Here is a 14,102-nt window from a genome sequence, read left to right on the forward strand (position 1 = left end):
CAGTTGCTTATTAGATGCAGGTGAGATTCGCGACATCAATGTTGATTTATAATGTCCACGCCCTCTAACCACTTGCGTGTGGCCTAGTCAAACCACTGCCTGACTGATCCACTCCAAGGGCGTCGCCGCGCCGGTGTCGGGCTCGGGCAAAGGCCGCAAATGCCGCCTAGCATAGACTACAGTCACATCCACGCGGCTGCCGTGGAGGTCGCAGTGTAAATATGAATGCTAGGGCCTGCTCAATGGGCATACAGAGAGAATCCCGCAAGTGATGGGCATCAATGGCCGCTTCGAGTCGTTGACCGAGCGAGCCGGAGGTCCGGTTCCACTCGTATCGGCCAGCAATCCATGCTGCCTGCAAACACACGCACTCAAAGGAACTACAAGAAAGCTTCGCGGGCCCAGCTCTTCCGCATCATCGTCGAGGAGTCGCGGCCACCGGTCTCGGGCCCTCCTCGATCGGCAACAGGGGCCCCGCTTGTCGGGGCCCGCATTATAGTCAAGTCTCAGCACTTTTTCTTTCTCTCGTGACTCTTACGTTTTTACAATACACGAAGTTGATCGCGAGTCAGCCCGTGATTCGTCACGATAGAGCCCTATGAGCCTCTCGACTCGGCTACTCGGCTACTCGTTGGTCGCTTATAAGTCCCGGCACAGTCGTTTTCCAGCGGTCCCCTCTAGTGCAACAGAGCGGTGCCTTGGAAGCAAGTGGGTTTTTATTTAAAACTATGCCGTCTGTCGAAGCATCTTGATATCTCCTTGCTGTTGCTACCTAGACAGCATACTTTGCTCAACCCAGAAGCATTGAACGGGCAGAACACGCCCCTAAGCCGTCATGTCAGATCTCCTGCCGAGAGGCTACGCGGCAGACAAAGTCACAGGGTCGCCGCAAGATGCCGCCGCCGTCAAGTCGCCTTTGCCCGCGGCATCTAGGACGGACGGAAGCGAACTTGCAAGCCCGCCAGACCCGACCCCAACCTCGCCTTTCAGCTCGAGGGATGACAAGCCGCCTCTGCAAGTGCCCCCCGACGGGGGCCTCACGGCCTGGCTCCAGGTGCTGGCTGGCCACCTCGTCGTCTTCAGCACTTGGGGCTACATCATCAGCTTCGGCATCTTCCAGCCCTACTATGCCCAACGGCTCTCGCTCGCTCCCTCGGCCGTCGCGTGGATCGGCAGCGTTCAGATCTGCCTCATCTTGCTCGTCGGCACCTTTGCAGGCCGGGCCTTTGACGCGGGCTATTTCCGGAGGGCCCTGGTGGTGGGCTGCCTGATGCAGGTCATTGGCATCATGACGACGAGCGTCGCGAGCACCTACTGGCAGCTGTTCCTGGCGCAGAGCCTGTGCCAAGGCCTGGGGTGCGGCATCGTATTTGCGCCCACCGTGGCCAACGTGTCGACGTACTTTACGCGGAAGCGCAGCATGGCCATCTCGCTGTCGGCCTGCGGGGGCGCCACGGGCGGCATCGTATTCCCACTCATGGCGCAGCAGCTGCTGCCGAGGATCGGCTTTGGCTGGACGGTGCGGGCCATGGGGCTCGTGATTGTCGCCTCCTCGGCCGTCGTCCTCTGCATTGTCCGGACCAGGATGCCGCCGCGCCGCGCCGGGCCTGTTGTCGAACTGGCCGCCTTCAAGGAGACAAGCTACCTGCTCTTTACCATCAGCATGTTCTTTACGCTGTGGGCCACGTACTTTGCATACTACTATGTAAGCTCTCGAGGATCTGTCACCCAGCTACCTACTTGCCGTACTTGGTATCAAGTGTCGGGCTGATGGTCTCATTTTCCCTCGTTTCTAGGCCCGGTCGTACGTTCTCGACATTCTAGATGGGACGCAGTCCACGTCCTTGACCATGTTGCTCGTCATGAATGCCGTCGGCATCCCCGGACGCCTTGTGCCAGCGCTGCTGGCCGACCGCTACTTCGGGGCTGTCAATGTCTTCATCCCCATCATCTTCGGCGCCGCCATCTGCGTCTTCTCCTGGGTCGGCGTCGACTCTCTCGCGGCAGACTACGTTTGGGTGTGTTTCTACGGCTTCTTCGGAGCCGCCATCCAGGGCATGTTCCCGTCGACGCTGGCGGGGCTGAGTGAGGACTTGAGCAAGAACGGGACGAGGATAGGCATGGTCTTTTCCATTGTCAGCGTCGCGGCGCTTACGGGGCCACCGCTGGCCGGCAAGTTGATTGAGGTCGGGGGCGGCCACTCGTACTTGGGGGCACAGATATGGGGAGGGGCATGCCTTGTCTTGGGCGGATTGCTTCTTATTGCGGCGCGATGGGCGAGCTTGCCACGAGGAGAGGGCAAAAGAATTTAGTGGTCAAGCCATGGTGTGAGATTGAACCAAGTTGGATAACCATGTCGTCTCAGGTCCCGGTCGCCACTATGGGAAATAGGAGCGGACCAACACGTTCGAAAGCGACTAGACACTGTTTGCGGATTGCCTTATAAGATATATTATACTATCTAAGGTTCTATTATATTTATCCTAGAGCGGGTAATAGATATTAAAGTCCCTTACTATTACTATAAGGTGCTTTAGTTCGATTATACTTAAGTCCTATAACGCTCTAGCCCTCGTAGCTATAAGAGTCTTTAACTATTATAGGTTATAGGCTTAGGCTACGGCCTAAGCTATATAGTTATATACGGAGGGCCGGATCCTATATATATATATACGGGCTAGCCGCGTATAGGAGAGCTCTATATAGCTTATTAATATTATCCTATAAACGGCACCTATATATACGCCTCTACTTACTCTATAATAGTATAAGCTATTAACTAATAGATCTAATAGATATCTCTCTAAAGAGGGTGCTACCTCCTCGAGGAAGTACTCCGCCTCTCCCTAAATAGATAGGAAGTATTATAGCTATCTTAAAAGCGATTAAAAGCGCGACGGCTAGCGAGAAGGACGAGGTTCTCGCTATACTAAGGGAGCCGTCTATAGGACTAGCTTTAACCCCTACTATTATAGGACACCCTATAGTTAATAATCTAGGTACCCGTAACGATATCTACTTCCCTTAAGGAAGTTACCCTTAACTCCCTAAGGCTCCCCGCGGAAGAAGGAACCTAGAAGCTACTAGGCAAACTCCGGGAAATTACCTAGAAATCCTAGAAACGATAACTAAGCGGATTATATAGATATTTTATAGAGATTTCCCTTAGGGATATATTATATAGGGAATATACTACGATTTCCTAAGTAATAATAGTTCCTTAAGGACTATACCGATATTTCCCTAAGAAGTTACTATAAGAATATAGTAGGGAAATTATAGAAAAATACCTATACTTACCTAAGGAAAATACTAGGAAATACTATTAATACGCTATACTACTATTATATAATTATAAGGTTAAGATATTACTTAGTTGAAGCCCTAAGTAAGGTCTTACGCTCGCTATAGTATATATAGAAGATAGAGAACCTACTAGATCTTAGGCGGGTAAAGAAGAATATAAATAGTTATTACTACTCTTACTTTAACTTATAAGACTAGTAGCTAGTCTATATTTAACGCGCGTAATAACGTATAGTAGCTAGTCTATATAATATATTTAATTATATATAGTAGCTAGTCTATTTAATTACTTATTAAACTTATACTAGATCTAGGTAGACGGTAAGGTTAACGTACTAGCCCTATACTAAGGGACTAGTATATAATAAATAGTAGTAATTTTAATTCCCTTAACTATTTATTCTCTTAAAGTCTATATTTAGTAGAATAAAAGATAAAGAATAGGGAAAGGGATAAGTTAACCTCGACCTATAAACCTTAATATCTTCTTAGGAAGAAAGCTCTTACTTATATACTAACGAATACTAGCTTTTTAATCTCTTTTTATAGAAGAAATACTTAGGGAACTCTAGATAAAGGTAGAACTTTAACGTATTAAAGCTAAAGTATTATAGAGCTTTTATTAGCGGTTAGAAAGATACCTATTTCTAGGATATTTCCTATTAAGTACCTATAGAAATAAAAGATAGCTAGATCGCTTACCCTAATAATAAGAACGACGCTTAGAGGAATTAAGAGTAGAACTTTTACGATATAACTTACTAGCCTACCTAGCTAATCGTTAAAGCCTATAAGAATAAATTAATAACCTAGAATACGTTCTAGTAATAAGGTAATATTAGCTATAAGTAACGGAGCTATATAGAAATTAGTATAGTATAGCTTCCCTTACCCCGCCCTAACTACCTTTATTAAAAGGATAAAGCCTTAGAAGTTCGCTAAGAAGTTCGCTAAACTATAATAAATAAAATAAGGAAGAACCTTTAAATAATACTACCCTTAGTAGTACGTTTATAATAATAACCCTAGTAAACTAGCTAATAAGTTTAATTATAAAAGAAGCTTTTATAAGACTACTAGTAAAAGCTATAGTTAGAGAAACCGAGGATAATACTACTATAAACCCTCCTTAAGTACCCTTAGTACGTATTAGACTAAAAGATATAAGGAAGTTTAACCTTACTAGCCCCTTTAATATAATATTCGACGTCCTTAAAGAAACTAAGAAAACGATTATATATAGAAGCGTTAATCGATTTATCGATTCCCTAAAATAGGTAGCTATTCGCGGACTAAAATACGCTAACGAACTAGTAATACTAATCCCTAGCTTACTTTATAAAACCGCTATTAAATAATATTCTAGCGATCTTAGCGAATCTAACTAACCTATATTTTATACCCTAGACTAAGGATATACCACCTAGTATACTAAACTATAAAAACGCTTCGCTATTTAGCTAGAAGTAGCTTTAAGATCGTTATAAATAGAACGATTTACTACCTTAGATATTATAAATAGAGCCGACTTTTATAAATAGATATTAAAGCTCCGCTAAAAAGCAAAAGTAGTACTATACTTAAAAGAGTACCTTACTATACTAGTCTATTAATAACTAAATATATTACTATAAGAATTATTCCGCTAACTTATTAGTCTAGAATTATTTAATACTTAGATTAATAACTATAAGTAACTTTTCCTATAGTTAGAAACTAAGCTAACGGTTAGGTTATAGGGGAAGATAAGTAACGTAGTAAAAGGATATATATAAAGCGGGTTACGTAAAACTAAGAATAAGACTATAGTAAACTCTACCCTATCTATAGCTAAAACTACTAGCTAGAAACCCTAGGAATAAAGATAATTTTAATAGAAAGGAAATATAATAACTATATTAAGATAGAATAATCTATACTAGGTAGATATAGGCCTAGTACTAAACTAGTTAACTAGTCCTTAAACTAGACTATAGCCTTAGGATTCGAAACTAAAGGAGGGCTCTTAGGAAAACCTAATTATTATTAACCTCGCTTATTAGCTTTAAGCGGTACTAACTAACGACTAAGGCAGGATCTATCTTTCCTAGGAAATATAAAACTAGATCTTATTTACCTAGGATAAAGGGCTAGAAGATAGTAATACTACCGCTAACGTAGGAAAAGAAACTAAAGAAATAAAAGATAAGATCCTATTTATTCCTAATTATAAGAGTCTTTAACTATTATAGGTAATAAGCTTAGGCCGCGGCTTAAGCTATATAGTTACGTATAAAGGGCCGGATCCTATAAGTATAAAGGTAGGCTAGCCGCGTATAAAAGAGCTCTATATAGCTTATTAATATTATCTTATAGGCGGCACCTATATATACGCCTCTGCCTACTCCGTAATAGTATAAGCTATTAACTAATAGATCTAATAAATATCTCCTTAAAAAGGGTGCCGCTCCCTTAAGGGAGCACCCCGCTACCTCCTAAGTAGATAGGAAGTATTATAGCTATCCTAGAAGCGATTAAAAGCGCGACGGCTAGCGAGAAGAACGAGGTTCTCGCTATACTAAGGGAGCTATCTACGAGACCAGCGTTAACCCCTACGACCTTAGTAATACTAGTTATAGCGGCGGTACTATTAATATAGAAGCCGCTTCCCTAGCCGACTTAGGATAGTAAGCTTAAGTCCTTCTATTTCTTCCTTAGCCGGCTATAGACGAAGTTTATAATAGACGAGAAATAAGGCCTAAATAGCTATTATAATATAGCGTGGTATTCGCTCCTCTATATGCTACCGGAGCCCTAGATATAGCGGATCTCTAGATTCTAAGATAAGGGCGGCCCTAGAGGTAAACGCGACCTATAGGACTTCTTTTAATACCTTATATATACGTTTAGCAATATATAGGAGCGGGAGAAGGTATAGGATAGGCTATAGACCCTTAAGTAAAGGGACGGGTAGACCTTTAGCGAATTCCTCCTTAACTTTAAAGAGACGCTCTTATAGGCGGCGGGAACTATAGTATAAGAAGATAGCGTAAAGCTTATATAGTTACGGAACTTAATTACGCTAGCCTTATAAGAGCTACTTATCCCTATAATTATACCTACTAACTATAGTAAGTATATAAGCCGGTTAATAAAGGTAGTATAGGGCTATAAGTAAACGCCGCGTTTCTAGAAGCTTTATAAGCGCACGCTATATAGCGGTAACGGGATTACCGCCCCTCTATAAGAGGAATAGCTAGCTATCGATACTAACGGAGATACCTTAATATTAGCTACTTATATAGACCGAGCTAAACGCGGTAGGAAGTTATTATTAAATATCCCTTATACTATCCCGCCCTTTAAGTAGCGGGCGAAGTAAGTAACGAGCGAGGAAATCGGGAAAAAGAAGGCTAACGGCCGCTGCTTATATTACGGCGCGTCTATATACTTTATATTAAAATGCCCCTTCCTTCTAGTTAAGCGGCCTATAGTAGTTTAAGTAGCGAAGATAGAACCGCTCCTTACCTTAAATAATAAAGAGGATTCCGCTCTTATAGGCTTAGAGGAAAAAGCATAGCTCCGGAGTAAAGATAGGCTCTAGAGCCTTAATTACTAGTACTAGTAAAGGAAAAGGAGGAATTATCCGCCTATATAGAAGAAGAGCCTACTTTAATATAAGTTATAGTTAATAACTCCTTACCTATCGCCGCCCTTATAGACGAGGGCTATTAGTACTACGCTATAGTTAATAAGGCGCTTATATAAGATATATAAGTACTAGTAGAAAAGATCGCTTTAAGGTAAGTAAAGGGCGCCTTAAGCGTAATAAAGGGTATAGTAATTAAGGGCATTACGTAGCTAGCTATAAAGGTCGACGGTTACTATAAGCTTATAGTAGCCTATATAATCCCTTAACTAAAGTTTCCCTTAATACTTAGGAAACCCTAGTTATTATATATAGAGTTATACTTAGTTCTATACTAAAAGAAGCTATAGTTGAGGCCTATATAATAGTAGGTCCGCTACGACGATAGTTCTATAGGCGTAGGACTAAGCGTGCGAGCTTTATACTTAGTATAAGAAGTCCTTGCCTTTATCTTTATAGGAACCGTACGACGGTTAAAGTAAGAGAAAGGCCGGGCAGCGGCTAACGTAGCGGTCTACGTAGTTAGCCTAGCGGATATCGATAAGGCTCTCTAGGCAAAAAAGCTAAAGTCGCCCTCGGAGCTACGGTAGTAAATCCTAGAGCGCTTTTACGACCTCTTACCGCTATTTAAGTCCTAGGAAGCGGATAAGCTTAACCTATATAAGCCGGGGGTAGACTATAGGATCGTACTCTATACCGATAAGAAGGGGTAGGAACTACCTATACCGTTCGGACCGTTATATAATATATTATACGCGGAGCTACTAGTGCTTAAGAAGACGCTAAGGGACCTCTTAGATAAGGGTTTTATTTAAGTAAGTAGCTTTAAAGTAAGAGCGCTAGTCCTATTTATACGTAAACTAAGGGGCGGGATATAGTTCTACTACGACTATAGGGCTCTAAACGTAATTATAAGGCTAGACCGCTACCCCTTACCCTTAATCTTAGATACGCTCTATAACCTCTTAAAGGTAAAGTAGTTTATAAAGCTAGATATAAAATAAGCGTTCTATAAGGTATAGATCTTAGAGGGTAACGAGTAAAAAACAGCGTTCTATATACGCTATAGCTTATTTAAGTAGCTTATAACGCCCTTCGGCCTCTTAGGAGCGCCTACTACCTTTTAGCGTTATATTAATAATATACTTTAGGACTTCCTCGATAAGTTCGCCTTTATATATATAGATAATATCCTTATCTATATAAGTAGCTCCTATAAGGACTATATATAAAAAGTACGGAGGGTCTTAGAGCGCCTCTAACTTTATAGGCTCTACCTTAACCTAGATAAGTGCGAATTTAGGGTTAAGAGGGTTAAGTACCTAGGCTTTATTATCTACGTAGGTATAGGTATATAAGCGGATCCTATAAAAATCTAGGCGATTTAAGACTAAGCTGCCCTAACTACGTAGATAGGCATACGAAGCTTCCTTAGGTTTACGAACTATTATAGGATATTTATTAAGGGCTTCTCTTATATTATAATACCCTTAAACGAGATTAATAAAAAGTAGACCGCCTTTTACTAGGGGCCTATATAGGAAGGAGCGTTCTATACGCTTAAGGACCTATTCTTATAAGCCTTATATTATATACTAGTCCCTTAGTATAAGGCTAGTATATTAACCTTACCGTCTACCTAGATCTAATATAGGTTTAATAGGTAATTAAACGGACTAGCTTCTATATATAATTAAACGTATTATACGGACTAGCTACTATATATTATTACGCGCGTTAAATATAGACTAGCTACCGGTCTTATAAGTTAAAGTAAGAGTAGTAATAACTATCTATATTCTTCTCTACCCGCCTAAGATTTAGTAGGTTCTCTATCTTCTATATATACTATAGTAAGCGTAAGACCTTACTTAGGGTTTTAACCGAGTAATATCTTAACCTTATAATTATACGATAGTAGTATAGCATATTAGCGGTATTTCCCGGTATTTTCCCTAGGTAGGCATAGGTATTTCTCTATAATTTCCCCGCTATATTCTTATAGTAACTTCTTAAGGAAATATTAGTATAATCCTTAAGGAGCTATTATTACTTAGGAAATTATAGTATATTCCCTATATAATATATCCTTAGGGGAAATCTTTATAAAACGTCTATATAATCCGCTTAGTTATTATTTCTAGGATTTCTAGGTAATTTCCTAGAGTTTACTTAGTAGCTTCTAGGTTCCTTCTTTTATAGGGAGCCTTAAGGAGTTAGGGGTAACTTCCCTAGGAAAGGCTAATATCGTTATGTGTTTGTGTGTTGTATTTTTCGTCCAGCGGCCTTTAGGCCGCTCAGGTCCCCGAGACGGGGCACAGGACGTGCTGAGCTAGACTATCTAGAATTCCTGCCACCGAAAGGCCACCCACCAGGGCCCCCGCGGCCAGTCCTCCCAGATGTCCATCCAGCATTTCATAGGCTCTTTGGCGCTCCTTGTCGAAGCCTGTCTCCCGTCAGCGGGACTTCCAGGCGCGTGGCAATCGCCACAATGGTCAACCCTTGGTTTTTCCGGTCAGAATTCTCTCGCCCTTTGCTAAGGCTGCTGTCGCATCCATGCTCCAGTAACCAAGCGATGGAAATAGCGAGGAGCGGCGGCAGGGAAAAACCCTCAGAAGGAATCAGAGGCTGTCGCGCAGCTTGCCTTCAGGGAGAAAAACCTCCGCGACCGGCCACCGTTGTTTAGAAGGGCGGACCTTCCAATACCCACAGCTCCTTGGTTCCGAAGAGAGCCATGAGGTCCGAGTGGACGTGTTGTCGAGACCGGCTTCGCAGAGGAATATGAACTCTCCTAAGGTCTTCCTCTGTGTTGTTAGGGTCACGATGGACCCCGCAGCTGAAGCGCGGTCGGGTCGCCTGCAAATCTGGCCCCAGCTAGCAAGCCGCTAACAGCCCTCCAGGGGACAGAATTTTTACAGGGGAGAGTTGGCTAATATCGTTATAGGTACCTAGATTATCGACTATAGGGTATCCTATAATAAATGCTTAGGGTAAAAGAATTAACCGATATCCTTATTAGTCTCCCGCGGTATTTAGGCGGGAGTCGCGCTAATAAGGAATCGTAGTAAAGTTATATAGATTTTTAAGGTTAGTATAAGGAATAACTTATATCTTATTATAAGAATATACCCTTATATTCCTATTTTACTATTATAAAGAAATAATAGGTATAGGGAGGCTTTATAGAATAAGCTAGTAAAAAGAGGCTCTATAATATAGTTTAAGGGAATAACCCTTAAAAGATAAAGACCTCTACTAGACATCTATACCTTACTCTAGGAAAAGCGGGTTAGGATAAGCCTATCCTTATAAACAAAAATATGAATAAAATGCATAAGTTAATTATAAGCAGAACGGATACCCTATTGCCTATTTCGGACTAGCGGTTCCAAAGATATCCACGATACGAGAATAGGTAGGGCATAGAACATTCTAGTTAAATCTACTACTTATGCTAGAACCTATAGTCTTACGTTAACTATCACGCTATAATTAGACCACCTACTAAGTTAGGAAGATATACTATAGATAGAGCTTTTTAAGCACTATAGAATATGCTAGAAAGCTAACTAATTGGTTTACTAGTAGGCGAGCAATAGTCTATAAAAGACAAAGGATTTCCCTAGGAGTAGTAGATAGAATAAGTAAGTTCGTAAGTATCTTTTATAACGCTATTCTTTTAATATATTATTTAGCCCCTTATATACTCGTTATAAATTCCGGACGAAATCCTACCCTATACTCCTTCGACCGATCCTTCTACTTACGTTATCGATTACCCGATTCTACGCTTATTACTTATACCTTCTTATACTTATCTAGGACGCAACCTAGTACGACTAATACTAAGGGCGCGAGGCGGCTAATCTAGGAGTAAAATACTATTAGAACTAAGGGTACTAAGTAGCTAAGCTAGGGCAATAAATAAGTAGGGCTAGGGGTATAAAGCGGCTAAGCTAGGGAAAACTAATTATAACTAAGGGCGCTCTATAGCTAAGCTAGTAGAAAAAATAACTAAGACTAAGGATATAATAAGGCTAAACTAGTAACCGACCGTCTTACGCCGCGGGGGTAAGGGTAGGGCGGGTAATCTCCTTCTTAGCTTCCTCCTTTATTAGATCCTCGGGGCTTACCGGCACGTCGTCTAAGGCATCCTATATATCGGAGGCTCTATAGATAGGCACGCTATAGGCGTTATTTAGGGCTGGTTTTACCGGGAGTATTATAGCTAGTCCGTCGCGAGAGGCTAGAACTTAGTTATAGATTACTACTACTAGTACCTATATAGTTAGGCCTAGGTTCTAAAACCTACCTAGGTATATATTAGTAAACTTTTAGTCTAACAAGTTAAAATAAGCTATTACGTTAGCTATATAGGGGCGGGCCGCTACTAGTATACGAAGGGGGCCGATATAGGCTGCTCTTTAGTATACCGCGGCGAGCTCGGGCGAGTTATCTAGGAGGTAAGCGGCGAAAGCAAACTAATAGATAAAGCTAGCGGGCACTTTAGCGAGGGCGGCGTACTAGCCGAGCGAGAGGTCGGCGTTAGCCTCCTTATAGATAGTAGTAAATAGATTTACTTAAATTACGGCCGCGTCTAGGGCTCTATAGACTAGTACTTTTAACCTAAAGTAAACGATGCCTATATAGCCGTTTATATCGGCTAGGTTATCGTAGTATACTACGAAAGGTATAATAAGGAATAGTCTAGGTTTTCTATAGCTTAGAACCTAAAAGGGGTTAAGCTTTTATTAGACCGGTATCGGGGCCTATTCCTTAGCGAATAGGTTAGCCCGTTTAAAAGGAGTAGAGGGCGGGGCCGCGGCGGCGGCGAGTAAGCGTCTAGTAAATAGGTTTCTTAATAGCTCGTCGAAGGTAAGGTCTACTATACTAGATCCTCTAGGTTTAGCCGGGGTACGCTTAAGGCTCTCCTTAAACTTATAGGTTCTTAGTATACTAGTAGCCTCGCGCTCCTCTATAGCGGCGGCCTTAAATATCTTTAAATAAGTAGGAAGGTACTTCGCGCTAATAATAGTAGCGATAATCTCGAGTATCTTAGCGTCCGTAGAGGCGACCTATTTAGATAGGAGCTTATTAACGACGTTAGCTAAGATAGTAGCGATCTACGCGGTTTTAAGGGCGCTAGTTATTATCTTAGTTTTATTAAGGAAGATAGCCCCGTCTAGGTTATATAGCGACGGAGGGAAAAGCTCGTCCTTATTAAATAATAGGGCGAACTACGTATAGGCGTTATAAGGGGTGCCGGGGGTTTTTCCTATAATACTAGAGACCGATAGTAGCGAGTTACTAAACGAATTACTAAAGCTCGATAGCGATAAAGTATAGTCGTCGAAGTAAATATATAAAGGAGTACTAAGATTATAGCGATAGAAAGCGCTAACCTACTATAGTCGGATAGTTAACGTTATATTCTTATTAGTTTAGGTAGTTACGGGAGTTATAGTAGTATTACGATAGGCGGCGGCGCTATAAGGCGTAGAAAAGTATAGCTAGTTATAGTCGCGTAGGTCGCGGGCTTTAAACGGGGAAAGAGATAGTAGGGCGTAGTATATACCGTTTTTTACTAAGCCTATATCGAGGTTATATCCTTCTTTAGTAAAGAGGTCGCGGTAGTTAGTATATATACTATAATTATCCTACTTTTACTTAGTAAAAGCGGCTATATTAAACTTAAGGTTTCGAAGGAGCTCTGCTTTATTCCTATATAATTAAACTACTTATTAAAACCCCTTAAGGCTTAGGCGCGGCGGTTAGCGGTAGATTTAGTCGGAGAAATACTAGCGAAATACTAGGTCCTTACTATAATACTTATAGCCTTAGATAGCGGGAACTTTAAATATAGGTATAAGAAGGGCGCGGTTTAGTATAGAAAGGGGAGCGTAAAAAGATAAGGAAATCGGGTTCCTAAAATAAAATAAATATAGGTACTAAAATATAATATCGGATTACTATTCGCCGTAGGCGGCTTATTAATACTTATTAGCTAGTTAACCTATCCCTAGACTTTTAAGAGAACGAACGGTAACGGCGCGTACTACGTACCGTTATTTCTCTTTTAGCTATAGCGGGTCGTACCGTTATATAGCGCGCGCGTAGAGATTCTAAGTATAGGTAATATAACCTTATAACGCTCCTTACTATATATTAAATTCTTTAATAAGGTCTTCGGCGATAATATCCTTAGCGGCTACCTAGGAATTATAGCTACTTAGCTAGCCTTTTTAGCTAATAAGGTATTTTATATAAGTAGTCCCTTAGCTATATTTATAAGTTTTAAAGTTAAGGATTCTTTCGACTTCTTAGTAGTTAGTATTAGGTTCTAGGCTAGGTCGGGCGTTTAGTCGTTTAGCTAGCTATAGCTATATAACGGAAACGACGTTATAGATATTTAGGGATCGGGCTAGGTTAAGGCGGTAGGCTAGATAGCTAATCCGTTTAAGGACTTCGAATAGTCTTATATAGCGCTCCTTTAACTTCGCTACTTATCCGTCGGCTATGCTATATCCTTTCCTTAGCTAGAGCTATACCTAGTCCCTAGGCTTAAACTCTAGCGCTTAGTACTTCGCGTTATACTACTTCTTTATTCCCGCTTAGGCTAAAGCGATCGAGATCCTAGCCTAGTCTTAAAGTATCTCCTTATCTATCTATAAAAGGCCTTCCCTAAGGTATCGCCTACTATTATCTATCTATATCCTAGTTAGTAGCTTACTTAGAGAGGTGCCGATTACTAAGGAGTAAGAGTTATTAAGGGTAAATTAAAGTAATAGTAACGCGTCGACCTATTAACGGGATAGGAAGTCGGTTATAAAGAACTAAAGTATAGTTTTAACTACCTAGTTACGTCGTTCCGATAAGCTATTAGTCTAAGGATACTAAGCCGTAGATATTAGTAACTTAGACCTATACGCTATCTATAGTCCCTTTTAGAACGCCGAAAGGAACTTAGGGTCTTAGTTAGAAATAATCTAGGCGGGAATCCCTTAGTTATAGCGTATTAACTTAGTAAATAGTGCCTTAGCTTAGTCCTTTATAGTAAACTAATCGTAGCCTTAAATAAGGAGCTTTATTTTCGAGAACTTATCGGTTACTATTAGTAGTATATTATAGTAGACCCTAATAAGCAGTATCTATAGAGTTCGGTCCGCGA

The 14,102-nt window shown here is 41.3% G+C and overlaps 1 protein-coding gene across 1 annotated transcript; it reads left to right on the forward strand.

Annotated features, from left to right (window-relative positions):
• Window positions 1-835: 835 nt before the first annotated feature.
• On the forward strand, window positions 836-2,312 carry HRG_10844 (major facilitator superfamily domain-containing protein; the record flags this gene model as incomplete). The annotated part of the gene is made up of 2 exons (XM_044869314.1): window positions 836-1,705; window positions 1,797-2,312. The coding sequence occupies 2 exons, from the start codon at window positions 836-838 to the stop codon at window positions 2,310-2,312; spliced, it is 1,386 nt and encodes a 461-aa protein (XP_044715663.1).
• Between the last annotated feature and the right edge of the window lie 11,790 nt (window positions 2,313-14,102).

The sequence above is a fragment of the Hirsutella rhossiliensis genome (genome assembly GCF_020360975.1).
Source record: "Hirsutella rhossiliensis strain HR02 chromosome Unknown scaffold00017, whole genome shotgun sequence".
NCBI classification, from domain to species: domain Eukaryota; kingdom Fungi; phylum Ascomycota; class Sordariomycetes; order Hypocreales; family Ophiocordycipitaceae; genus Hirsutella; species Hirsutella rhossiliensis.